General features: G+C 35.9%; 1 protein-coding gene across 2 annotated transcripts; it reads left to right on the forward strand.

Moving 5' to 3' along the window:
• Positions 1-705: 705 nt before the first annotated feature.
• On the forward strand, positions 706-27,657 carry whd (carnitine O-palmitoyltransferase whd). 2 transcript variants are annotated; one of them, XM_028177124.2, is made up of 17 exons: positions 706-1,064; positions 4,247-4,399; positions 4,668-4,804; positions 8,585-8,693; positions 9,732-9,899; positions 10,263-10,384; positions 11,277-11,478; positions 13,928-14,127; positions 14,950-15,128; positions 16,686-16,819; positions 17,647-17,672; positions 17,755-17,817; positions 18,236-18,417; positions 19,059-19,264; positions 20,512-20,710; positions 20,958-21,118; positions 21,437-27,657. In XM_028177124.2, the coding sequence occupies exons 2-17, from the start codon at positions 4,259-4,261 to the stop codon at positions 21,542-21,544; spliced, it is 2,337 nt and encodes a 778-aa protein (XP_028032925.2). In that variant the 5' UTR covers positions 706-1,064; positions 4,247-4,258; the 3' UTR covers positions 21,545-27,657. The 2 variants fall into 2 exon arrangements, with proteins under 2 accessions (XP_028032925.2, XP_089587466.1); XM_089731340.1 differs by lacking the exons at positions 4,247-4,399; positions 4,668-4,804 and having other exon boundaries at positions 735-1,064.
• Positions 27,658-27,893: the final 236 nt, after the last annotated feature.

A 27,893-nucleotide genomic window follows, 5' to 3' on the forward strand; every position in this document is an offset into this window, starting at 1 on the left:
GTACAACCCAAAACAGACGGCCGAACTGACGTGACAATGACATTTGGCGCGCTAAACATGGCGGATTTTCGGCCTCATTAGACGGAGACGGAGACATTTACGTATATTCATGTTTCATTTTATGTACGCACTGAAATACTGTTATATTGTTTTCTTGCGAGTTAAAGTGCTGAGTAAGAACGAGATAGATATATGTTTATGTGTGTGCCTTCAAAATGGGTGCTATTTATATAAGCAATTGTACGTATAGAACAATATGTCGTGTCCCTACTATATAGGTCTATGGTATAACTACAAACCTACCAGAGACTTTTGAGACTTTTGCGAGGGGTGAAGTTGTGTGTTTTGTTTTGTCTATTTAGTGTTTTTCAGGCTTAAATGTGTAATAACGGTGGATTATTAGCTGTTAAATATCTGTGAAAGTGCACAAATGTGGGAAAATGAAACAAAGCCGTTGGACGTAACTTCTCGGGATCCTCCCAAAAAGTCCACTGAAAAAATCTCAGTAAATCACCACCATTTTACTGAGATTATATTGCATCCCATCATCTCATCTCATTTCATTTCTTGCCATGTTTCATAGTAATCAACTTCATTTCATTTCTTATTATCATATATATATATTATCATAAAACATATAATATATATAAGATTAGGATGTATGGTTTGATGCTTGTGCCTTTTCATTTGGAAAAATAAAACTACTACTACATACCTACCTTAAAACGTTTTACATTCGCTCGAGCGAGCTGCGAGGCATTTGTTTCAGAAATTAGAGAGCATTCGGTGTTGTCGATCGTAGTAGTGTGTACGCGTTAAACTTGTTGAATTATATTCTCAAAAAATTTTTTTTCGAATTTTTGCACAGCAGCTTGACTTTTTCAAAGCTGTTTACATCTATTTAAATTATACTTCGTTTAAAGTTAGATACCTTTCAAAATGCTTAAGACTGGTATATAAGTTTGCTTCTTCAGAAGGTACTGTTACTATTGGCAGTACCTGCACAGTTTTTTTTTTTTCTACCCTGGTCCCTGGTGCAGAAAAGTTTCTTGCGGAATTAATAGGTAAGATAATTTCTTCTTATAGTGATTACTTTTAGGAAAAAAGCGAACTCATTTAAGACTACGATCATTAAATGCTATTAGCAATTGTACTAGAATCTACGTGGATAACATGTGACCCACACACAATAATTTAGTTTAATTTCTATTCGAATTTAAATCGGTCCGAAGGCGAAATGTGTTTTAGGCTATGTGGAATATTTACGTAAAACGTATGGATGTTGTATTTCTGAAATTAGACTTTGACACCTGCTAAGCGTGTGTGCGTGTTGTATATTCGAACACATATATTTATATCCTGCGAATGTGTGCCACGATTTCACTTCAACCATAGTTTTCGTATCAAATACGTTTAATTTAAAAGTCAACACTACTTTTTATTCGCAAATTAGTATTACAAACAACAGTTTTTGAAAAAAAAAACTGATAGTTTTCATTTTAAAAAAATCTTATTTTTTCTAGAAATTTATGAATACCCTCATTACATAAATGATTGTTTCATGAAATGTTAAGTAAATCAATCAATAGTGAAATAATAATTCTTAAAACAAACTACTTAATATGTTTATATTATTTAGTTCGTACTATTTAATGTATACTACATTTTAACTTAGACATAGGTATGTAGCTTACAATTAAACCTACCCAATTAAATCTCAAGTTTAAATTTTTGTCTTTATTACTTAGATGGGTGGACGAGCTCACAGCCCAACTGGTGTTAAGTGGTTACTGGAGCCCACAGACATTTACAACATAAATGCGCCACCTACCTTGAAATATAAGTTCTAAGGTCTCAGTATAGTTACAACGGCTGTCCCACCTTACAAACCGAAACGCATTACTGCTTCACAGCAGAAATAGGCAGGGTGGTGGTACCTACCCGTGTCGACTCACAAGATGTGCTGCCAACAGTAAAGATGACTAACTTGTATTTTGCATATTAAACTACCCACTCCTAATCTAAAATAAATTCTTCAGTTACTCAAATTTTACCAACAAACAAATGTAATATTACATGAAATAGAAGTCTATTGTAAAAAACATTATCTGAAAGAAAAGTGATTGTTTTTTTTTTCTCTTGTCTCCCAGCAATGTGTTTTTTACACACAATTAGATGTCCAGTGACACATTTTAGTCCACTGAGTTTCTTGTCGGATCTTCTCAGTGGGTCACATTTCCGATCTGGCGGTAGATTCTGCAAAGCACTGCTTTTGCTAGGGTCAGGTCAGGTGTTGGCAACACTTCGGTTTGAGCCCCGTGAGCTCACTTACACACGTTAGGGTGAAGCTGAAATAGCTTCTCAAGGCTATTAGGTAGGCAGCGGCTTGGCTCTGCCCCTGGCATTGCTGAAGTCCATGGGCGACGGTAACCACTCACCATCAGGTGGGCCGTATGCCCGTCTGCCTACAAAGGCAATAAAAAAATAATAAAAAAATCAGCATAGGTAGGAAAAAAAAAACAGTGATACCTTCATCTTTTAATGTAAGATTTAATTTCTATTCTGTAGGTAGTATACCTAATACTGTGCCTCCTTAATCTAGTAAACTGTACTGCTCCTGTGCCTCCTAGGTCCGACGCCAATTTATTGACATGTGTCAATAACCTGGCTTGGTATTTTTTGCTGTAAGCTACTATTTCCTCTTTCACTGTGGGAATATTTAGGTCTATTTGTATGATCTTGTTGCTTATGTGATGCGGTAATCTTAGCATTGTTCTGAAAGTTTTATTTTGAAACCTTTCAAGGATCTCGACATTGCTATTGCTGGCAGTTCCCCAAAGCTGTATGCCATATGTCCATATTGGCTTTAAGATGGTTTTGTAATTTAAAATTTTACTTGTTGGCGAAAGTTGGGATTTCCCTCCAGTCAACTAATACATATTTCTTAGCCTTATGTCTAATCGTTTTCGCTTAGACCAGATGTACTTTTGCCATGTCAGTCTTTGATCCAGATATATGCCAAGATATTTTGCATCTTCCGCTTGCAGTATGTTTTCGTTATTGTTTTAAGACTCGCTTTAAATATTGTTGAAGAAGGAAATCTCATAGCTCTCAGGAAACAAAAACACAAAGAGATAGTAGGGAGACACTTTTTTGTTGAGATTTAATTCCATTTGTTCAGTTATATTATGTATTGCCCTCTATATTGCTTGCCCTTGCCAATTTGTTGGTGGTGAATGGTATAAGAAGGCCTCCTGGCCAACTCAATGCACCCTAAATTCAGTTCTTGGTCCACTCTGGTATAATGACTTAATCTATACCTAACAACTATTGTACACAAAAAAGTTTTCATGTTAATAAATAATTAAATTTTAAATAACTTATGATTTAAATTAAAATATTGGTATAATTGCTACAATTTAAACAGGTTGGTTCTGTAGAGATTATAAAAAAATAAAAAGAGTATTAGTTTTATTTGTGCAGTAGGGTAAATAATTCAAATACCAAATAATGGAATCGAAAGTGACAAAAGAGGAATAGATTAACGGGGCTAATCTAAAAACTTTATGTTGAATGTCCAATATTGATTTTATTCTAATGAAAAAAAAACACGACATATTTATTCAAACAAATTTAGATTGAAAGTTTCATTTAAGTTCTATAATCTTACTGAAGAGTTTTCCAACTGACTATTAGAAAGTTAGAAACTCCAGGAAATCCTAAGAAAGTTAGTTGGATCATCAATTCTGGCCAAGATGGTCAATTCATGTGAAAATTTTATTTTGGTATAGTCTCCTCAAAGAATGGATTACCATATATAGAAGTTGCTTAGTATTACCATATACTAAGAACACGATACAATTATTAAAGTATATATTAGTAAAACTAGTTTTAAAACACGTGATTACTACAAACAATTGTGACTGAGTAATCTAATCTTAAGTTTGTCTACTGATTATTAACTGTCATTGCTTTCTTTAGTCATAAATTATGATTTAATTTAAAGTTAAATCAAAGAACGAAATGTGCATAAAATCTATAGCATAGTTTTTAGGGCTGCTTCACTGCAGTAGGGTAAACAAATGCGAATTTTACGTTTCCAACGCAATTGACTATATGAGTCGCAGTGCTAGCGCGCGCTTAACCTCAGGTGAACCGCGAGAACCTAACAATTCAGAACAGTTTTACCAGATGTGGTAGGTATCTAAAACATTGGTCTCCTGAACACTTTTCTCTTGTTCGACAGACCTAAAACACCATGGCAGAAGCTCATTCGGCTGTGGCATTTTCCTTCGCAATAACTCACGATGGCTGGGATGTGAATTTCGACCGTGAAGTCCTCTACCTAGTTTGGGAATCGGGTGTTCGATCATGGAAGAAACGTCTTGCTCGTTTTAGGGTTAGTAATTTATATAATTATTTTTAATCATGTTTTAATGGTATCAAGTTGTAGTAAACCATTGCTAATTATTCTCTTCTTTTTTTTCTTCTAAATTCTTAAAGGGTTCCATCTAAAATTATTGAAATATTTAATTAATTGTGTAACATCATCACACCACATTCAATAACTGTACGCAGTAATTACTAATAAAATGTAACATGCACGTCGAAAAAAGAATGTTATTCGATATTTAAATTTTAATATAAACATAGGGATTGTTCCACAGAACAATGTACTGAATGGCGTGTACCCAGGTCATCTGCAGTCACTTTATGTGCTGTGGACACTACTTGTAGCTGCCCATTTCAGTAACTTCAACATACCATTTGGCTTAGTTGATAAAACGATAACAATAATGCCAAGGTGAGTAATTTCGCATTTTGTTAGACAATAAAACTTTTACACGGTAATTTAGTGTTAATTTTAAAGTCCATTAAATATACCTGGCGTGTCTTTCGAAGAAACTGTTTCTAGAAATAATAAAACTCGGGAGGTATATACGTTTTTAAAGTCAAATGTAATAACGTGCAGGCTGGGTAGCGGTGTTTTTGTTCTGTGTGTACTATGGAGCTCCGAAAATCGGTGCGGCGAAAAACAGTGAGCACGTTGACTCATCTTTGCATATATAAAAAATGCAAGACTGAGAGATCACAGTGTATGAGACTACGACGATAATATTGATCCGCTCGTCTGAAAATTTGCAATAAAAAAATAAAAACAGCAAAAAGGACAGGCGTTCCCTTTTAATGTCGGCAACCTTAAATGCTTAAATCTCGATCGATCTTATTTCCATCTTAAAACTCGAATTCGAATTAATTTTTCAATCCGTGTATTATATTTAGCTACATTTCTCAACAAGGGTTTTGATTTCAATAAAGAAATAAATAGAACGATGTACATTCTTGAAAAGCGGCCTTTATTCAGATGACATAAAACAATATTGAACAATATCAAGCGAAATAAAATGGGACGTGCGTGTGAACTCTATCGAGTCAAAAAATCATAAAACCTATCCATCAAACACGGAATTTGTCTAAAAAGAAAGAAAACGATAATTATCATTAATAATAAAATTAATTACTATATTTTATATAATAAGACCTATCAAAATGTCGTTACCACACGGAGTCATTGTTCCGTGTGTGATCATTATCTTGACTGCTATCAACAGGATTTGAATTTATCAAGTGAACAATGTAACGATTAGGATACATTCAAACTTTGTTTTGCTTTGTAAATTTTTTGGTTACCTCAAAGATATGCTGCACAATCTCATAATATAATATGCCCATTGAGTGTCCCACGTTATGTCTTCCGCTGCGCGGTCTCCACTCGAGAACCCGTCTGCTCCAGCGATCGTCAGTCCTACGGCATATATGGCCAGCCCACTGCCACTTCAGCTTGCTGACTCTTTGAGCTATGTCGATGACTTTAGTTCTCTGTCGAATAATCTCATTCCGGATTTTATCCTTCAGAGAAACTCCGAGCATGGCTCTTTCCATGGCTCGCTGAGCGACTTTGAGCTGACGGACCAACCTTACTGTGAGTGTCCACGTTTCGGCTCCGTAAGTCATTACCGGCAGGATGCACTGGTTAAATACTTTCGTTTTCAGGCACTGTGGTATGTGCCCTGGCTAGATGGTGCGATGACCTCCGCACGGTGGCCGGCAAGAAGTGGATGAGGAGAGCAGCAGACCGGGCTCAGTGGTGTAGATTGGGAGAGGCCTATGTCCAGCAGTGGACGACTGTGGGCTGTTGATGATGATGATGATGATGATTGAGTGTCTCGCTGGATCTGCTCAGTGGGTCGCGATTCCAATCCGGTGGTCGATTCAGCGAAGCACCGTTCTTGCTAGGGCTAATGTTAGCAAGTCCTCTCAGGTTTTGAGCCCCGTGAGCTCACCGTAGTTAGAATAGTCCTTTAGATTGTCAATAATTAGGTGAGAAAGAAATAAAATAATAATGTTAGGTGTGACAAAAGTTTCTCAACTTCTGAAACTATTTCTAAAAAAAAATATGTATAATTTCTTTGAAATAGGCTATAATATAAAACAGTATGAGCGTCTTGTAACTAGGATGCTATTGTATAAATAAACAGATAATTTAAAATTTGCCAACGCGTCGTTTGTACAGCTAGGGTGTTATTAGGTCAGGGCCTTGCCGCACATTACATCCGATTACGCGGAGTTGTCGAGACCTTCTTGAATCAGGATAACTTGTGAAGATAACTGAATGATTGTCGACATTTATTAACAATATTGGAACGACCAAGCAAGTTCCATCACGGAACCGCTAAGGGTTGCGAATTTGTCCGAAACGACACAAAGAATATGTTCTAATACATAGTATGAATCGTATGAAAATATCATAATATTGTGATTTGTCGTTTCTGATTTAGAGGAAGAAGAGTCTGTTGCTATAATTTTAATTGAAGCTTTGACCTCAACTCTGAAGTTGGTCGAGTTAGGGGTGTGTCACGCCCATTACCGATCAACAACAAATGAGCTCCCTGCCCATTTTGGCAGTAAAAAGATCCGAATTCAAACCGAGAGTGTAAACCTCTTTATTTCACTAAAAGTCTCCAACTTCAGTTGTACCTGTCGCGACCCTAAACTATGATTCAAATGAAGAACATATGTATAATTGGTAAATTACACGTAATTCGTTTTCTATAAAATCGGTTTGTTCTCATAACGTACGCGCGTAAGTAAAATGGTGTCATGTTAACAACTGCCCACGCGTACATTTAACTTTATCACGTTAGGTGTTTAGCGTTAACCTATTCGGTTTTGAGTCTTACTTTTTTATAAAATTAATATAAGAATATAAACGTTTTAAATACATATTAATTCCTATAAATACTCAGGTGTAGGCAGAAAGAAATACTTTTGTTGCAAGATGGTTCTTGACGTTCCTTAACATAACATGCAAATTCAAAGTGGAAGCCAAAACTTCAAATTTGTTATATAATTGATTTAATTAATATGTTTGTTATGTAATTAATAACTGAAATTCAAGTGTGGTGAACTATTCAACCGGACAGTGGTAGGTTTAATCATGAACGATTAATTAAGGATGTGGCGTTTAAGAACGCACATTTTTTATGATTCGTTATCCGGAACGCACGACATGTTGGTAGGTGTGACATTAAGATAATTACCGCCAAAAAGACGAAGACATGAAAAGAACCATGTAAACCGCTGCAAAGATACAACTACTGTTACTTCGATTGTGGTGTTAGTTAAAAGTTGATCGAAAAATATGACTTTCACGTGAAATAAAGAAGGGACTCTATTCGGAGTCCCTCAAGGAGAAAAACTCACAGCACACCAACGCGTTGACACTATGACTTAAGTGACATTATTTTTTAGTTCACGTTAGAGTAGGTATTGTAAAATCTTTGCCAAGTCAATATTTGTTCGACGTTACGTCTCTTCCGTCTTCTCAAACATTTTTCTCTACTTGCTATTCTAATCTAGTTTTCCTACTTGACTTTGGTACAATAGTTCAACCACGTCCAGCCGTGTGCTTACCGATTCACTACATCCATACGAAGACGAGAAATACAACTACCCACCCTAAAAGGATTCTCATCACAGCGCTACAGTTAGAAATTGTAGTAATTAAAAACTTTTAACTTAGTCAATTACGACGTAAAATTAAAATAATCAGAAAAATACTCTGGAATTGACAATAACTTCATTAGTTGACGTCGAATAAAGATGTAAATAATTCGTCTAAATTGACCATGTCTTATGTACTTCTTTTACACTGCGACACTTTACTATAGTGACAAAATATATTTTTATACATAAAATCTTGTTTATCGGTTTTACGTTATCCACCGATTTTCTCGTTGAATCTTCTCAGCAGGTTGTGATTCAGATCTACCTGCGAAGCACTGCTTTTTCTAGGGCTAGGCGTTAGCAAATTCTCTTAGATTGAGCCTATGAGCTCACCAACCCGTCTGCTCGTAGTTGGAATAGTCATTTAGGCTACCAACTAATAGATAGGGAAAAAAGTATTACATATTTTAACTTTTCCGTATCCGGTAATTGTTTCGCAAAAACATCTTATAAAGTAAGTAATTAATATGTATATGATTAAAATGAGTAAATATTGTTTTTTGTTTTTTTTATTCAGCAATTCAACATGGGCCCAGGTAGTAGCGTGCTTCTTAGTAGCGCTCACCATGTGGTTTATCGTTATATTTTTGATGAGATATCTGCTGAAATTACTGCTTATGTACAAGGTAATTTACACATGATCAATACATCCCACACTAACAATTTGATATTAAGCGATCTTGGTCAATTAATCACTGATATTTTTTCTAAATTCGCAAAAGTAGGTACTATTATAATTACATACGCACATACGTAATTCGAGTTACTTGATGAAATAATTAATGTCCATAGCAAAATCTGAGCATTGCTACCTGGAAATGCTTCTTATAATTGCACCTGTCTATAATTAATGGAGTGGACCGTGTTTTCTGATGGTAGGGCTGATATTGGAAGACCGTTTTTGACGTCCGTTGTCGTGTATAAAGCAATGCAACTTTTTTTTTGTTGCTTAGATGGGCTAACAAACTCACAGTCCACCTGGTGTTAAGTGGTTACCGGAGCCCGTAGACATCTACAACGTAAATGCGCCACCCGCCTTGAGATATAAGTTCCAAGGTTTCAAGTATAGTTACAACGGCTGCGCCACCCTTCAAACCGAAACGCATTACCATATACCAGTGCTCAAAATCCACGTGCCGGTCCCAATATTTCCTAATGAAATACGTACTTAACACGTTCCCACGAACGACTTCCATGATGGAGGAATAATATAATGCAATCGTATCATCGCATCCAACATGTTTCTGCTACGAAGCAGTCAAGCGTTCCAGTTCGAAATGCGGAACAGCCGTTATACAATAAAATTGAGACATCGATTTCATGCATCAAGGTCGCCACCTTCCACACAATACTGTGACCTTCCATTCGTGTTGTGATGATTATCACAACTTAAGCAACAACTTAATCACTTAACGCCAGTTGTTCTGTGAGCTCGTTCACCCTCCATCTAAGCAACAAAAAAAAAATACATTCCCGTACAGATTGCAGAAATATCAAAGCGCGATAAGCAACTAATTCTAGAACTTTCTTTTGTGATTTTTTATATCATTTACATCAAAAACTTTAGACAATTGCTAAACAGTTTTGACGGCTTACTGCAAGCAATGTACAGCTTAAAAACATAAAAAATAGTGACTTTACTTTTACGTTGCCTTCTTGTTCAGGGTTGGATGTACGAGTCACGTGGTCCCGGTGCTAAAATATCGTTAAAGACCAAACTGTGGGTGAGCGTCGTGAAAGTACTATCCGGATGGAACAAACCAAAGTTGTACAGTTTTCAAGGCTCTTTGCCCAGACTCCCTCTGCCGTCTGTTGAAGATACTATGAATAGGGTGAGTGACGAAACTAAATCGAAAGCGCTGTTTTAGAAATTGGCAGTTTGTTGTAACTAACAAAAAAATGTATTACGAACAGAATTAAAAAAATATGAAAATTTATTTGTATTTGTATTGTGGAGTAAATAAATGCAATTAATATTATTATTAAATAGTTATATTTATAAATAAATTGTTTGTCATGAACGTCAACTGAAATTGATTTTTGATTCCTAAGTCCAATGCTCTCGAATTTTGTTTTAGAATAGGTAGGCCACGATACTTGTTAATAAAGGAAGTATGATTATAATGTTATTACGTAATCTAAAATTAAATGAAGTCAATATTTGTATTTTTTATATAATCAACCTTTTCTTTCAGTACCTACTCAGTGTCCGACCATTACTTGACGATGATAATTACAAAAGGGTGGAAAAATTAGCTGTAGAATTCAAAACAAAAATTGCGGTTAAACTACAGAGATATCTGATACTCAAATCTTGGTAAGTAACAGTCATGTTCATCACTTCGTGTAAGTCTAATCTATCGATATCTCTATTTAATATTTAAACTACGTTTGTCGGAGTTTTATACACATACATTGCTTTCCTCACGAACGTTTTATTCTATGTATCATGCATTTGTACAACTTTGTTCTTTTGTGCTTCGACAGTTATGATTAACTACCCAAATAACTAAAGTTTTAATTAAAAGATTCATCAAAATCTCACGTCAACTCAATTAGATTAGAACGTAACATTTAAGCTAATTTCTTAGTGTCTGCCACAAAATTTTCGACCTACAAGTGCGTAAGAATGCGTTTGTAAATAACCTACTCGCTATCAGACCGAGCCTTATCGGAAATCCGTAAAATGAGCCCGAAAAATGTGTTACGAAACGATAAGTGTCAATAATAAATTAGGCCCAATTCATTGCGTGCGATGAGAAATAAAAAATGAGATTTATTTTCCGTGGCTTACATTATTGCTACCACACTCTAGTCACTGACCGATTGTTGATAAGCACGTCTAGACACAACAATTGAATTATCTACGTTGATTCAAGTACTTACTACTTTCATTTCAATAAGTAGTTTACTTAGTAATGATCTAAAACTTCGCAGTCTTATAATAATGATGGTAATACAATAACGAAATCATTCGTTGCTTCTCTCGCCCGCGCTTTCTATTATTCACATACATGCTACTTCACTCGGGCGCGGTCAGTACTCTATTCATTTATTTTATAATTATTTTGACATAGCAACACCGGCACTATTGGAAACTTGCTTTTTAATATTATTTTATACGTTAAGTGTATCCTTGAACGGGTTTGATTTATTAGGCGAGGGCTATTGAGGATTGAATTCCATAATAAATGAAATCGATTTTACAGGTGGTCTAGCAACTACGTATCGGACTGGTGGGAGGAGTATGTTTATTTAAAAGGTCGCTCACCCCTGATGGTCAATTCCAATTTCTATGGAACAGATGCTATTTTATTGAGACCTACACAGATTCAAGCGGCCCGTGCGGGCGTCATCATCCACCTCTGCTTAAAGTTCCGTAGGCTTATCGATAGTCAAGAATTGGAACCCGTAAGTTCATTTTAATTTAATCAATAGTTGGATGTGTTTATAATTAATCATCACGATACATATTGTATATGTATGTGTGTCCTTTACATTAAAAATCAACAAATGATCAATCAACAATGTAAACGTGCGATAAATTCCGTTACTTGAAGGTACGGTGACTTCAGATAGACGAAATTCATTACAAGGTGCGAGCGATAACTCTTAATATTTTTTGTTTATTGTTAATATGGGTGGCGAATTCATGGCTGGTGGTAGGACCTCTTGTGAGTCCGCGCGGGTAGGTACCGCCACTCCGCCTATTTCTGCCGTGAAGTAGTAATGCGTATCGGTTGGAAGGTCGGTGTAGCCGTTGTAACCCTTGTATATCTCAAGGTGAGTGGCGCATTTACGTTGTAGATGTCTATGGGCTCCGGTAACCACTGAACACCGGGTGGGCTGTGAGCTCGTCCACCCATCTAAGCAATAAATAAATAAAAACTGGTTTTTGGTAGTTACCGGAGCCCATAGCCAACAACAACGTAAGTGCCGCCATCTCGATACACGAGTTTTAAGTCTCAGTTTTATGGTACAACGGCTGCCCCACCCGCCGCTTCGAGACGTGTTACTGTTTCGCGGCAGAAGTAGGGAGGGTGGTGGTTGGTACCTACCACGAGACTTGTGCGGGATCACAAGACGTCCTAGCGCCAGAAACATTTTATTGTGAACTTATTAATTACTAGCTGTACCCGCCCGCTTCGCTGGGTATTGAAAATTAAAATTATTATTTCTCTCACCCCCACAAACATTCTCATCATTAACGCCCCCGCAACTGGTGTAGGGAGTCCAATACTCATATAAACATTAGCCTATCCTTTAAGTACATGTATTTTCTACATGGATACCAAGTTTCAAGTCAATCGGATGCATGGTTCAGTAGTTATAACGGAACATCCGTAAAAACCACTGTATTATATATTAGTATAGATATATCTCTTTATATTATATATCTATATATATATAGAGAGAGACTATTCTTTATTGTACACCAACAAAAAAAATAAAGTACAATTGAAAGGACAATCATCAGGTGGAAAAGAATCATTCAAATACTATATTTACTTAGTTAATAGACAGATGATTTACATCTTGTTTATATTTTTGTTATCTGTTCATATCGTTCTTTTTGTCGTTTTGTAATTAAATCATCTGAGCGATACCCACCTTTCGAGTGCAAAAGGTTGAAATCTAAAAACATATAAAAATGTTTTTGTGGGCTTTAAAACAAACACCTACGCGCACGTACCTGCCATGATTTCCAGCCAAGATAATTACAATGTAGTAATCTTTATCTTGAAAGGTTATCGCTTTGATAAGGTCTTGACAAGTTCGTATATTGCTTTTACGCCTCCGTTTACTGCGTTTCTTAATTTTTCCAAAAACAATGACTACCACCGTTCCCTTTGTCTATATCTATACTAATATTATAAAGAGGAAAGATTTGTTTGTTTGTTTGTTTCGAATAGGCTCCGAAACTACTGGACCGATTTGAAAAATTCTTTTTCCATTAGAAGCCGACATTGTCCCTGATGAACATAGGCTACTTTTTTTTAATTTTTTTTTAATTTTTTTTTTTTGCTTCATGTGTGTTTTAATGTTTCCGAAGCGAAGCGAGGGCGGGTCGCTATTATAAAATATACCTTGAACACTTAATGATTCGTCGGTCAATAGATCTTACAAGATAATAGATTGTCCAGCTATTATTTATTTTCTTTATTCGGAAACTACGGCTTGTTACTGTATGATTAGGGTATTATTGCGGACATCTCGTATGAGGTTCGGCTCCCTGTCCAAAAAAAGGGTATTATCCGGTTGGCGGTGAATCGCGATTCCGTCCACCAGGGTATCCCGGGCCCGTCACGATGAATCGACGACTCTATGTCGGTTGTCCTTTGGTTGAGCTGCGCGTCTGGTTGTACTGTTATCGCGATGACTCTACAACCTTAATCTCGGGAGGGAATCGGACGTTTGGACGAGAGTGCAAGGAATTGGGCGGCCGCTAACAGTTTCGCAGTTCGACACAACGCGCGTTCCCACAACATGAGGCCTAGCAAGAAGAGTTATATAATTATTTGTATGAAGGTGTGCATAGTCTCCGGTAACCGGCTAACACCTATTTAAAATCCCTTGGACTACAAAGGAGCTTTGGTCTTATCCGTGATGTGCTTAGATGTGTGGTGTTAAGTGGTTACTGGAGCCCATAGACATCTACAACGTAAGTGCACCACCCATCTTGAAATAAGTTCTAAAGTCTCAAGTATAGTTACAACGGCTGCCCCGCCCTTCAAACCGAAACGCATTACTGCTTCACGGCAGAAATATGCAGGTTGGTGGTACCTGCCCGTGCGGACTCACAAGAGGTCCTACCACCGGTAATAAATCTCCGATCAACACTGACGACCGTTATTTTCAGATAATGCTACAAAACATGGTTCCCCTGTGTTCCTGGCAATATGAACGCCTTTTCAACACGGTACGCGCGCCTGGCATCGAAACCGATAAACTTGTGCACTATCAAGACTCCTCGCACATCGTGGTTTATCATAAAGGCAAATATTTTAAGGTGTTGGTTTACTTGAGGGGTCGTCTATTAAAACCGGCCGAAATTCAAGTGTGAGTGTTTAATTACTAGCATTGCATTGTAATCCGAACAGGCAGGCAACACTATTTCATTCCGTTGCATGTCTTAATTATAAAGGTCATAGACGCCGTGCACACTGTCAAGCCTTAAGGGTGAATGAAAAGATTTTCATTGTTAGACAAAAGCTGGGCATATTACTAGCTAGACCTATAAATATATATAGCTAGTAATATTATTATTAGTTAGACTAGTTCAATATCGGTTAAGCATTTCGCTCATCCACACTAAATCTATTCTACTAAAAGCGTTTTGGTAGACACATGAAATCACATAATACACACATTCCCCGAATTCTGATCACTTAGGAGCCAGTCACCGTCGACGCCCTAGACACGTCCTTACGGATCCATCAAATCCAATAACCTTTGCATTAGACACCTTTAGCTCTAACACTAGGAGTAATGACCCCGGTAATCGTACTCCTCAAACTCGGCAAAGAGTTCCACTGGCAAGGTAACCTAAAAATTAGCCTGCTGAGTTTCTCGCCGGATCTTCTCAGCGGGTCGCAATTCCGATCCGGTAGTAGATTCATTCGCGAAGCAGCTGCTCTTGAGCTGTTGAGTCTCCTTTGGAGGCGCTCGGGCAGTTGTTAGCAAATCCCACCCCTCCTAGCTGAGCCTTTACTCGCCCACCTGTCCTGGTGAAACTGGAAAGGCCTCCGGGCCACCAGTAGTCCTTCAATCATAAAAAAAAATACACACAATTGTGATTCCGCTACTATTAATCAATTTTAAATTTGAAATATTAGTTTCCTCGCCTCCTTGAATAAAACTCGTTTCATATTGTTTTCGTAGGCAAATACAACAGATACTGGACGATAAATCGGAGCCGGCGATCGGTGAGGAGAAACTGGCCGCGCTAACCGCCGGAGAGCGAACGCATTGGGCCCAAATCCGACAGACTATGTTCAATCGCGGTCACAACCGTACATCCCTGCATTGCATTGAGCGCGCTGCCTTCACGGTCAGCTTGGGTGAGTTCTATTAGAAATAATAATGTTAATTTTAAATGCCCAGCGAAGCGGACCGGTACGGCTAGTCTTATAATAAATCACAGGTTTCGCCAAAACTACACAATAGATAAATAATATTAAAGACAAACAATATTAATCTATTCTCAATTTGACCACAGACTTTAAACAATAACAAAAGTTTGACAATTGATAACAAACAAAGAGTATATTTATATGTATGCGTTGTGTCCAATACATGGTAGTGTGTGTAATGTTTTCTTTATTGATTTAATGTACATTTTATACATTATTGTAAAAAAATATTAGCATTGTGCACTTCTTCTTTATATTCTCTACTAGCTGACCCGGCAGACTTCGTAGTGCCTCAATCAATAAATAAAAGACCTAGACTTTTGTATTAAATAAACAAAAAGAACCCGACGGACGGGGGACACATCAAAGGAAAAACAACATTCTTGTTTTTATTTTTAATTCCGAGCATTTTCATATTTATTTAACCTTTTAAACCTTGTCTGGACTTCCACAAACAATTCAAGACCAAAATTAGCCGAATCAGCCCAGCCGTTCTCGAATTTTATCGAGACTAACGAACAGCAATTCATTTTTATATATATATATATAGATAGATATCGAAGGATGAAAGGCTTATTTGGTTTAAGCGACATTTCGCTTAATACGCGTTCTTTTTCTTTGTAATTAAAGTTCCGTTTTATTTGTTATCAGTATCAACAGTTCAATGTTTTTAATTGAACTTCAATTAAGCTTACTCCATTCAAATAGTCTTTTGTTATGATATTTTTTGAATAGTTTTCCTGTAAAGTTGCAAAAATGTCGCTTAAACTAAATAGCCTTTTACCAATCGATATCACCTAATGATCAATATCTTTAATCTCCATTTTATCGTATTAATATAGTGCGAATGGAATTTAAGCCATCAGGCAATACATATTGCTATTTCAAAATTTTCAGTAATTTAGTGATAAAATGTTTTTGTTATAAACCCCTCAGAGTAGACTGATAATAACTAAATTTTTTTACCATCAAGATGTTACAATAACTAAATATCAATTTTTAATTTATTCATTACACCTAGAAGTGTAGCATACTTTCCGTAGAGCGTTATTATATTCTTTGGTTGTATACATAACAATTTGAAACTTTTGTCTAGTTTGTAATAAACAAAGTGAACAAACGAATTTACTGAAGACTATTTGTGACTACAAAAAATAAATTAATTGTACTGAAAATGGAGTGTGTAAGCCTTAGTTATTCTCTTGACAGCTAGTAGTTAAAAATTTACCTGTGCTATTTGGAAACTAATCATTATAATATTATCTATCTATTAATTCTGGTATAAATGAAATGTTAATGAATGTAATATGGATGCAAAATCTGAAGTAAATGAAATTATTACTAAGCACATTTCTCGGGACCTCTCTGTAGAAAAGTGAAGCTTGGAGCCTCCGACCGTGAAGATAAATCATTATATAAACCCTTCGTAGGGTCTTAGATTTAAAGAAAAGACAATAACCTAATTATGTTGTTGTTTTTTTGCAGACGATATGGAATATGGCTACGACGAGACCGATCCAAAGAAGCTGGATGAGTTTGGTCACGTGCTACTGCACGGTAAAGGATATGATCGTTGGTTCGACAAATCCTTCAACTTATGTTTTAGTACTAATGGCTTCGTAAGTACACTTCCGAAAATAAATAAACAAACACAGACATTAAAGTCCCGAGTTCGGATTTACATTTAATTTCCGATTGAACACGAATTTTAATGAATTCTAATAATTCTTGTCTATGCAATCTTTAAGATAAGATTTTTTGATGTGAAAACTTCCATATCACCGTTGATATTTGAAATACCGAAAAGAGAACATAAAATAAAATCAAAATACAATAATAAATAAATAGAATTTTATTTTTACTGATTGTGAATGGCAGACATTTATACTAATACAATGGTAATCTACAATGGTTTTTACGGACGTGCCGTTATAACTACTGAACCATGCATTCGATTGGCTTGAAACGTGGTATCCATGTAGAAAATACATGGATAGGCTAATATTTATATGAGCGTTGGACCCCCTAATAATAATGACAATAAATAATAATGTTAATTTTAAATGCCTAGCGAAACTGGCGAGTACGGCTAGTGTTTTTATATAGATAAGCAGTAAAGTTGACAATCTCATGAATTCCTTAGACTCTGTGTAGAGCATAGTTACATGATCTCGACAAGAGACTCGTTGTCCGGCCGCCGAGAGAGTGTGATCACAACAAATTGAATGCAAGATTACAACAATTATATCAATGAAAAACATTCATTAGCAGGATAAATAAACTATTTTTTTTACTATCTAAACCGAGCGCCATTTCAAAGCTACATCGTGCGGTTCGGTGTCACGATCCACTCGGTAAACATTATTTCAGCGGCCGGACAACTGCAGTACCACAAAGATTTTAATATTCAAAATACCATAATTTTCTTTTTTTTTTTTTTTGTCAGGTTGGATTCAATGCGGAACACAGTTGGTAAGTAAACTTTATATTATTTAATACGATCAGTTTAAATGTACTAGAATGTTTTGTAATGTATTATATTGTTTTATTCTAGGGCCGATGCGCCTGTTATGGGTCATCTTTGGGAATACGTTATTTGGTCTGAACTTGAAATAGGGTAAGTCACATAATGTCGTAATAGTTTTGAAGAGTAAACTTTGTTATAGTCGAAGAAACAATAATATATATTTTCGAGAAGATAAAAGGAGATGATTAAATAATCAGTATACAATGGTATTCCCCCGATCACCTGCTGTGCATATTCTGTACAAGCTTACAAATAAGACTTTTTTTTGTTTTGTCTTAGATGGGTGGACGAGCTCACAGCCCACCTGATGTTAAGTGGTTACTAGAGCCCATAGACATCTACAACGTAAATGCGTCACCCACCTTGAGATATAAGTTCTAAGGTCTCAGTATAGTTACAACGGCTACCCCGACAACAATTTCCTTCGGCTCTGATAATTGCTTTACATTCGGTATGCGAGTTGGTTATCTGTCCGTCATCACATACAAAAATAAGCTTATTTCAACAGGTACCAGCCGGATGGCAACACCAAGGGCACTATTGTTACTAATCCGCCAGCGCCAATACGTCTCCAGTGGGAGTTAAATAAAGAAGAAATACTGAGCGCCATTGATATTTCCTATAGCGTCGCTCAAAAACTCCTCAATGATGTAGACCTAAGGATTCTAATGTACACCAAATATGGAAAAGGTTTGTACGCGAGACATTTATTTTAGATAATTTTGTTGTTAAATAGTTGTCGATTTGTACCATGTCTTATTTTTTTACTCGTGATCGGACAAAGCACCTGACAGCCTTTTGTGATGTTAAGTAGTTATCCTAGATAATCTGATGGCTAGCATTTTAAATGTACCAACCATCGTGATCATAAGCGACTGCCCACTGAGTTTCTTGCTGGATGTTCTCAGTGGGTCGTGATTCCGATCCGGTAGTCAATTTTGCGAAGCACTACTCTTGGTAGGGCTAGTGTTATCCAATTCTCCTCTCAGGTTGAGCCCGTGAGCTCACCTATCCGTCCGAGCGTAGCTGAAATAGCCTCTTAGGCTACCAGAGAATAGGAAGGGGGAAAAAGACTCATACAACGAATGACATTCGCGTAAAGAAATTACTGATCAAGGGCAGGAATGGTAATTGTATAGTTTGTACTCACATAGACGTGATCCACCATCTTGTTCTAAAGTGTACTGAATATTTTATTTAACCACTACTTTAATACAATATAGATCTCGTGTCTTGGAGGTAATCGCTTAATATCAGATGGGATGTGATGAGAAATTTAAAACAAAAGAAATGAAAAATGATGAACATCTTTAACTGTTTGTACGTTGCAGGTTTCATGAAGAAATGCCGTGTATCTCCGGACGCATTCATTCAACTGATTCTCCAACTGTCTTACTACCGCGACGCAAGCCGTTTCTGTCTCACGTATGAGGCGTCTATGACCAGATTGTTCCGCGAAGGTCGCACGGAGACAGTAAGATCCTGCACCATTGAAAGCACCGAGTGGGTCCGCGCCATGGAAAATCCTAACAGTAGTGTAAGTGATCTTTTAATAATAACTAGGTGTTACATACTAAATCTCTTCTTCTCTTTTAAAAGAGCTTATTTAAGCGAAGGTTAGCCCTTAACACAAGGCTTACCGCATAGATAATATAAAACACTGGGTGTATATACGGAAAGTGGTACACTGAGTGTGGTACTTTTCAATTAAAGAATACTAGTGGTAGCCCGGTAGTCGAAATTCGACTATAATTAATTGAAATTATAAGTTTGTACACTATTGTGATTCTATATTCAAAGACTATTTATTATACTTCTATAATCACAAATTTCGCCAAGACTATACATAGAAAAATATTAATAAAGACAAACAATATTTAATATATTCTTAATTTGACCACAGACGTCAAGAACAAAAGTTTGACAATAAATAAATAGTATGCATGTGTTTTGCGTCAAAAACATGGTAGTGTGTGTAATGTTTTTTTATTGATTTAATGTATTTATTAGGCATAATTTAAAAAAAATGTTAACATTCTGCACTCCTTCTCTATATTATCTATCAGTGTGAGAAATTTCATACTCTTCCGTCCGCGCAATTTTCGTAAAAAGGGACACAAAGTTTTTCCTTCACGTATTAATATATAGATTATATTATGATTGAAAATGCAATGGTATTCACGTCCAAAGCACAAAAAAAAATTATTACATTTTGCACTCATAACCGGCAGGCTGATTATTTTCAATATGAATCTGGTACAAACTGCTTTGATATCGTAGACACTCGCAGTTCAACTGATTACATTTTTTCATTGACACTATAAAAATTACTAGCACATAAACTTCTTAATCTATTGTATTACCTGGGCACTAAGATTATGAGCTCTATGGATTAGTAAGCTACGACACCAGCACTAGGTATTTTATTAGGCGTATTCTCACTTTGATAAAAATCTTAAAAATCTTATCAGCTGGTGAATCTACCAGGAATTAAGGAAGCTCAAGTATATTGTTTCCCAGAGCGTGACCAGTGGTTTTCCACTAAGAAAGATCTGAGAAAGGAGTATAACATTTTCAGAGCTTATGTATATTATGAGTTTCTTTATTACATTCTAAGTTAAGTGTCTGAACAAATTTAGATGTATGTTATCAGTCAGGATCCAGAGTGAAACTGGTTCTAGTTTGTGTTTGGCCGAACAGTCGTTTTTATTTTAACATTAAAATTATTTAGGTTTAATTTTGAGGAAATTAAATTCAATGTTGAAACTTATATTTTGTTTTTAGATCGAAGAGCGCATGGCGTTATTCATAAAAGCCAGTAACAGACATCAGCTCGGCTACCAAGACGCTATGGCGGGTCGGGGCATCGACCGCCACCTTTTCTGTTTGTATGTCGTCGCTAAATATTTGGAACTCGAGTCGCCCTTCTTGCAGGAAGTCTTCAATGAACCATGGCGTCTGTCCACCAGCCAAACACCCTACGGTAAGCAATAAAGGATGTATTGAAATCATTGCAAGCAATGAATTCTGGGGTGGGGGGATATTCATTTAAAAAAAATGTCACTCAATCATTGAATCTTACCTATTGCCATGGGCAACCACAACGGCAGTCTAGTCAATAATTTTATTTTATTGTTAAAAACTTTAAAAAAAACATTCGCTGTCTTTTATTATTATTTGTTGTTATAATTATTTCGTACAAAAAAAAATCAAAGATGTTGTTTGCTTAGGTCAAACCAGCCTCCTGGATCTGAAAAAGTATCCTAAATGTGTAAGCGCGGGTGGTGGGTTCGGTCCCGTCGCGGATGACGGCTATGGTGTCTCGTACATAATTGTCGGTGAAGATACTATATTTTTCCACGTCTCAAGCAAGAAGAGCTGCCCGATAACCGTAAGTTGAAATGTGTCACTTTAAAAAAACCACAAAGAAACATGAGAATTCAAAGTTGAAATACAATTATTTCATCAAATGAATGCCACAAAAAGCTGTAATCAAATTTTATTTTACAATCAGCCATCAATAATGAACGGAAATGTAAATGTAAGTAGCAATTTTCTCAACAGAACTTATATATATAGGTAATAACACTACTGAAAAAACATGATTTTCCGATTTGCTATTTCAGCTAAATCGTTTGCTAGAATGTTCGAATCCTTTGTGTATTAATACTTTTCGATTTTTTTTATTTTTATTATTTTATTTTCGCAGAGTTCAACGAACTTCGTGAAGCAAATCGAGAAATCCCTTCATGACGTTCAAACATTGTTTAATGATTACAACAAACTGAAGAAAACCAACAAACCGATAACAGACTAATTCAAATATGTCGCTTTGATAACTAACCTTGTATCAATTTAAATATTTTTATACATTTTATCTAGAATTCATACAAAAACAATCTCCACAGTGTTATCCTATTCTAATCTTTTGAAAACTGAAATATTCTAATCAATTTCAAACTGAAATAGTTCAACGAAAGGCAAGGAAGATTTTTTGAGAGTCATTAATTCTCGACTACATTTATAGTGATGTGTTGTAATAGCATTTTCAAAAACAGAATTGAACTCATTAAAATTTGGCGCTAATAGTACATGTTTATTACCCAGTTTCCGAACAATTTATATTACGTTATACAAATATATTTAAATCTATACATATATGCTATACAAATCTATTTAAAATTAGTTTTCTTTTTTGCCTTTTCATATATATTTTTAAATTAATACAACAACACAAAATAGAAGCGAATAACTTAAATTAGTCTGCACTTTGTTTCGTAATGTAAGTTTTTAATTATTTTTCTTTCTTATTTTAAAACGTGTTATCTGTATTTTAGATTTAAGTAAACCACTCAAAGTATAGTAGTATTTCATAGTGGATTTTTTCTTTGCCTGCTTTTTGTTGTTGTTGTTCCGTGATGTTTTGAATGTATGCTATTGATGTTGTCTTTCAAAAGCCCTAACAAAATAGGCACCGATTTTAAAGAATTAAACATTTCTACAAATTTAGTCCTGTTTCTCAATACAATTTTAATAATCGGTTTAATCTATGGAACTGTGGAACAATACTCGTTAAGAATTATATTGAATATACTTTCATCATTAAAGTGAAATGACAAACCACATTCTAGAATATTCCACAGCAGAAGAACGTACGTACGATTTTTATTCAAGTTGCTAAATAATAAATAGAGAAACAATTAGGCGTTTAAGTGAAATACATTTAAGACATCGCGAAATATCTAAAAGTGCTTTTACCAAAACTCATTCGTTATAATAATATATGCTATAGGAGTTTGCAGATGCGCAATGTGTATAAAAACAAAAATTAATATCCTTAGCTGAATATACGATACGAGACTAAGTGATTGTCGTCCAAGTAATGAAGACTGTTTCTACTGAATTTTATGAAGAGATCTATAATTATTTTATAAATTTTATAAACTCTGTTACAAATATTATCATTTCAATAAAATTACAAACATTGTTAGTTTAAATCTAAATACAATTTGATCCTTACTAAATTTAAACCATTTGTGTACCGCAAAGTTACTTAGGACGACAGTAATTCAGCTATTGATATAAAATTTAAAAAACGGACATAACCTACTGACAGAATGACTGGTCCTTCAGAATATTCTAGAGTCACCATTCTCCTGACCTTTCCCCCACACAGATAATTTTTCACGCAATCCATCCATATTTTCTTAGACCTACCTCTTCCTCTAAAGTCTTCCTCATACATTCATACCTAAAACTCTCTTAACAACCTCATTGTCATTTTGTTTCGTCACATGTCCAAACGCGCACTTCTCTACTTCTCTGTCACAGGTGTCATTTTTAGACTTTTTCTAACATATTCATTCCGTATTCTATCCATTCTCGTTACTCCACACATCCATCGCAATATTCGCATCTCTGCTGCGCCTTTCATCCGCCACTTTAGTAGTTCAACAAACTGATCCATACAATACTGCAGGCCTTATTAAAGTCTTATATATCTTCACTTTTACTTGCCGCCATTTTAGCTGCGTCAATTCTTTGCCTCACAGTACGATCCAGTTTTCCTTTGCTTTGGATAACGGACCCTAGGCATTGGAAGTCTTGACGTACTAGCAATGGTGCTCCGTCGAGAGCAATGTGTGTAAAATTGAAGAGACCTGCATCGCCATTTCTCTGGTATTTTTTGCCGACGAGCACTATGCCAAGTACAGCACTATACCAAAGGGTCTCTTCTCGTATTTCTGACGTCAAGGCACCCATACCTAGTAGGAAGAGATAGCGCTTGGTGTAAGCCCACCGCCAGCCACATTGAACTCGTCGGAATTCTCTGTGGCGGTTCGTACTTACGTCCCGGATCGTTTGTACATGGCACAGATTAACCTCACATACTGACCAGGTATACCTTTCTCATTCAATGCCTACCAAAAAATTGCTCTAGATACCCGGTCGTACGTTTTTTCCAGATCAACAAACACCATATGCAGATTCCTGTGCACATCGCGACATTTTTCTCACATTTGGCGGAGTGCAAATATGGCGTTCGCTGTCCCGCGACCAGACACGAACCCGAACTGGTTTTGAGTGATCTCACTTTCATCTCGCAATGGCTTCTCTTTCACTTTCTCCCAAACTTTCATCTCGCAATCGCTTCTCTATCACTTTCTCCCAAACGTTCATCTCGCAATCGCTTCTCTATCACTTTCTCCCAAACGTTCAACTCGCAATCTCTTCTCTATCACTTTCTCCCAAACCTTCATCTCGCAATCGCTTCTCTATCACTTTCTCCCAAACGTTCATCTCGCAATATCTTCTCTATCACTTTCTCCCAAACCTTCATCTCGCAATCGCTTCTCTATCACTTTCGCCCAAACTTTCATACTATATGATATAAGCTTATTCCCTTAGTAGCCTTATGATATAAGCTTTATTCCCTTAGCTTTATAGTATTGCACATTCCCTTTATTTTTGTATATGGGCACCAGAATACTGGTGCTCTATTCCGTAGCGATCAGTTCTTCTTGCAGCAGCGTGTTGAAGAATAAAGTCAGCAATTTCTATCAGTCTTCTCCCAGTTTCTTCAATACTTCCATACCGTATACCGACTGACCCTTCTGATTTTTCGTTTTTCACACTTCTCACTGCTTCTCTAACTTCATAAACGCTGATTTCATTCACAAGCCCGACGTTCTCTGGCTTCCTATTAATCACTCTATTCTAGTCATTCTCCTCATTCTTTAATTTTTCTAAGTATATCTTCCAGCGCTCTGTTACTTCCTTATCTTTCGTTAGAATTTTACCTGTCTCATTTTTCATACATCTAACATGCTTAATCTCTTTCGCTCTTTCTTCACTAGCTCTTGTCATACGGTAAAGTCCTTTTGTCCACGAGATCCATCTAAATCAGCACACAACCGTTTCTGAACAATAGACCTGGCTATAGCGACCGCTTTAGTGGCCTTTTTTTCATTCTCTTAACACTCATTCTCTTGGTTTCCCTTTCACTTTTATTTCCTCTTTCTAGTTGCCAATTTTTGAATGCATTCTTCTTTTCTTTCAGTTCCTTCTGTACATTCTCATTCCACCAACATGTATTCTTGTCAATTATAACTTTCTCTTTTGATTCGCCGAGCACCGTCTTAGCTTCCTGTCTTCCTGACATTATTTGCTATTTCAATCCTACAATCGTATCATTTTCTTCTTAATCGACTAGCACACTCATCTGTCTTTAGGGACTTGGATCTTGTCTTAATGTCCATCAGTAATAGTCTATGCTACGTCACCAATCCTTCTTCCGGTAGTACCTTGCTGTTTTTGACACAGACCTACTTACTTCTTCTAATCAGCAAGTAGTCAATTTGTGTCGCGTGGTTACCACTCTTATAGGTGATAAGGTGTTTAGGATTTTTCTGGAACCACGTATTCACCACTGCCAGGTTAAAGGCGGTCGCAGCTTGGAACAACTGGTCCCCATCATCGTTGCGGCTAACATACTTCCATCCTCCATGCACCCTTTCATAGCTCTCATTTGTAACTCCCACGGGTCCATTAAAATAACCTCCTATACAAATCTCTTCACTCTCTGGAATTCCAATCAGAATACTATCAAAATCTGCAAAAACTTTTCTTCCACGTCCTCCTTGTATCCGGCTTGAGGCGCGTACATACTTATAACATTCAAAATAACACTTTCACAAACTGTTTCATTTTCACTGTTATTATCCTATCACTCACTCATTCTTAGGACATGCGCCACGCAATCTTTCAAATCCTTATCTAACACTATTCCCACAACTTTCCATTTTCCATCACTTCCTCTATAATACAACTTATATCCTTCACCAATCTCTCTAGCTTTCGCTCCTTTCCACCTATTCTCTTGAAGACATGCTATACTTATTCTTCTCCTCTTTACACATACGCTAGCTCCCTTCCTTTACCAGTCATATTACCCACGTTCCAGCTTACCTACCTCAATCTCACCTCTCTCACATTTTATTCCAGCTTATATACCTCAATCTCACCTCTCACATTTTAGACTTGCGTCTTACATCGCATCCGCTCGTGATGCGACAACCCCCATCTAATTTCCACAGAGACCGGGTGTTGCAACTGCGCGTCGCCTGCGGGGGGACGCCCTGGCCCTTTCAATCTTCTTTTTCGCTTTTTCTCATGTTGCTCTAATTTTTGCCATAATTTTTATGACCGGCCGTCTGCCTGACGCCAACCCTCCTTGGAATTGCTTTTGTTGACCTTTGGCCTAGGTTGGATTTGGTCAGGCTTTGGTTCTTAGTCGCCTTCTACGACACCCATGAGTTAAGCTTGGGTTGGGAGTTTTCTTAGGCGCCCACCACAAGCACAAAATACTCAAGAATATTCGAAGCCAAAGAAACTACATTCTTATGTATGGGAAAGATAATATGGGAACTAAGAAGGGCGGATCAAAATTTCGTAAAACATACTTTTATTATTGCTCCCCAACAAAAACATCTGCAAACTTCCTAAGCGTATCAAAATTAAAAAATATGTCGTTATTAAAAGGGGTTTTGGCAGGTAAAGTGTTTAAACAATGCAATTTTTTTTGTTAGGTTAAGTATATTGCTAAATATATTATAATAATAATATTAAGGTGGCAGTTTTCAAATGAATATATTTTTTGTTGTTTTTTAAAGAAACGTGTACAGAGACAGGGTTCAAAGTCTAAAGTTGTTATCCGAATAAATGTAACCAATTTTTTATATGTCTACCAAAATATATTTTTTATACTCTATAACCATAATAGTCAATGAAAATATTAAATTATATCTGAAATACTCTCCTTAAAAGTTATACTCGAATACATAAAATGCTATTGTTGCTTTTTTGATAGAAAACATAAAAAATGTAACCCTTTTTCGCACGGAAGTTTTAAAAACGTTGTGTTAAAACTATGCGTTGGCGCTTTTATAACGTTCCCGATGTGACGTAATCTGTAACGCACAACGCTTAGCTTTCAAAATGCAACACTGCGCGATAAAAAACGTCGCGTTTTAAAAGCGCTGACGTATGAACATATACTAGGAAATGCATCTGTTCTATTTGAACGCTTTTTTAACGCGTGCTAAAAAAACTCCCGTGCGAATGAGGCCTTCATTTACAAAATAAGCATACACCGCAATATGCTTCCGAAGCCTGCGGATGTTATCTTGAATTGATTATGTATATCTGGAATTATAAAAAGAGCTTAAAACTATTTTAGCTGAAATATTCATTTTGAAGATATTTTTAACGAAACTGATGAGTACAAAGATTATAGTGCCTATTTTATTCTCTAGTAATAAATGGATCATTTTGTATATACAGGATTAAAAAGAAACCTTACGTTAATTATTCGAGTAAAATAGCACGTAGCTGGATATTTTGAACAATATTAAAATGCAAAGGAATACGTGTTGTAATTATTTATTCAAAAATTGCATTTTGTTTTGTTTTGATTCCATTTAAATTTGCAAAAATGAAAAAAAGAAAGATTAATTAGGTCATTTTAATTCATGATTACATACTTTTACTCATGTTAACTGTTTGACGCTTGTTATTTTTATTATTTGTAACTCAGTCTCTGACGCAAAAATATATTATTAAATCGTTTATAAATAAAGCATAATTTATTTTACGTCCATATTAACTTTATGAATTACGTATTTCTGTATATTGTAAAAAGATGAAAATATAAATTTTGCTTTTAAATGCATTTTATGAACTGTTTGTATAAAAATATTTCAAGTTTCCATAAATCAGTTTTGTAATGTTCTTTTTTTTCTTTTTTTCTTTTACCGTATTTTATCTTGTAAAGTATTTATTGTACGCAGTCAATAAGAAATTTAATAACTGTTATTTAAAAACAAATCATGAATACTCTGAGAAATAAAATATTTTTTGTCGTTTTACTTATTTGATTAATTTAATTTTTTTAAAATAACATTAATTCCTGCTTTCCTTGAGTAACTTGTGCATGAAAGGAATCTATAAAATAACGTACACTACTCATCTATTTCACTACCTGCTACTTCTTTAATATTGGTCTAGTCGCTACCAAGAAAACTATTTTTAGTTTGTTATAATGGTCCAGGAGCCAAGTACAGTTTCGGTCAATTATTTCCTCTCGAGCGAAACTTCGTAAAATGCAT

This window comes from Bombyx mandarina, chromosome 01 (genome assembly GCF_030267445.1).
Source record: "Bombyx mandarina strain Sakado chromosome 01, ASM3026744v2".
In the NCBI taxonomy this organism is placed as follows: Eukaryota; Metazoa; Arthropoda; class Insecta; order Lepidoptera; family Bombycidae; genus Bombyx; species Bombyx mandarina.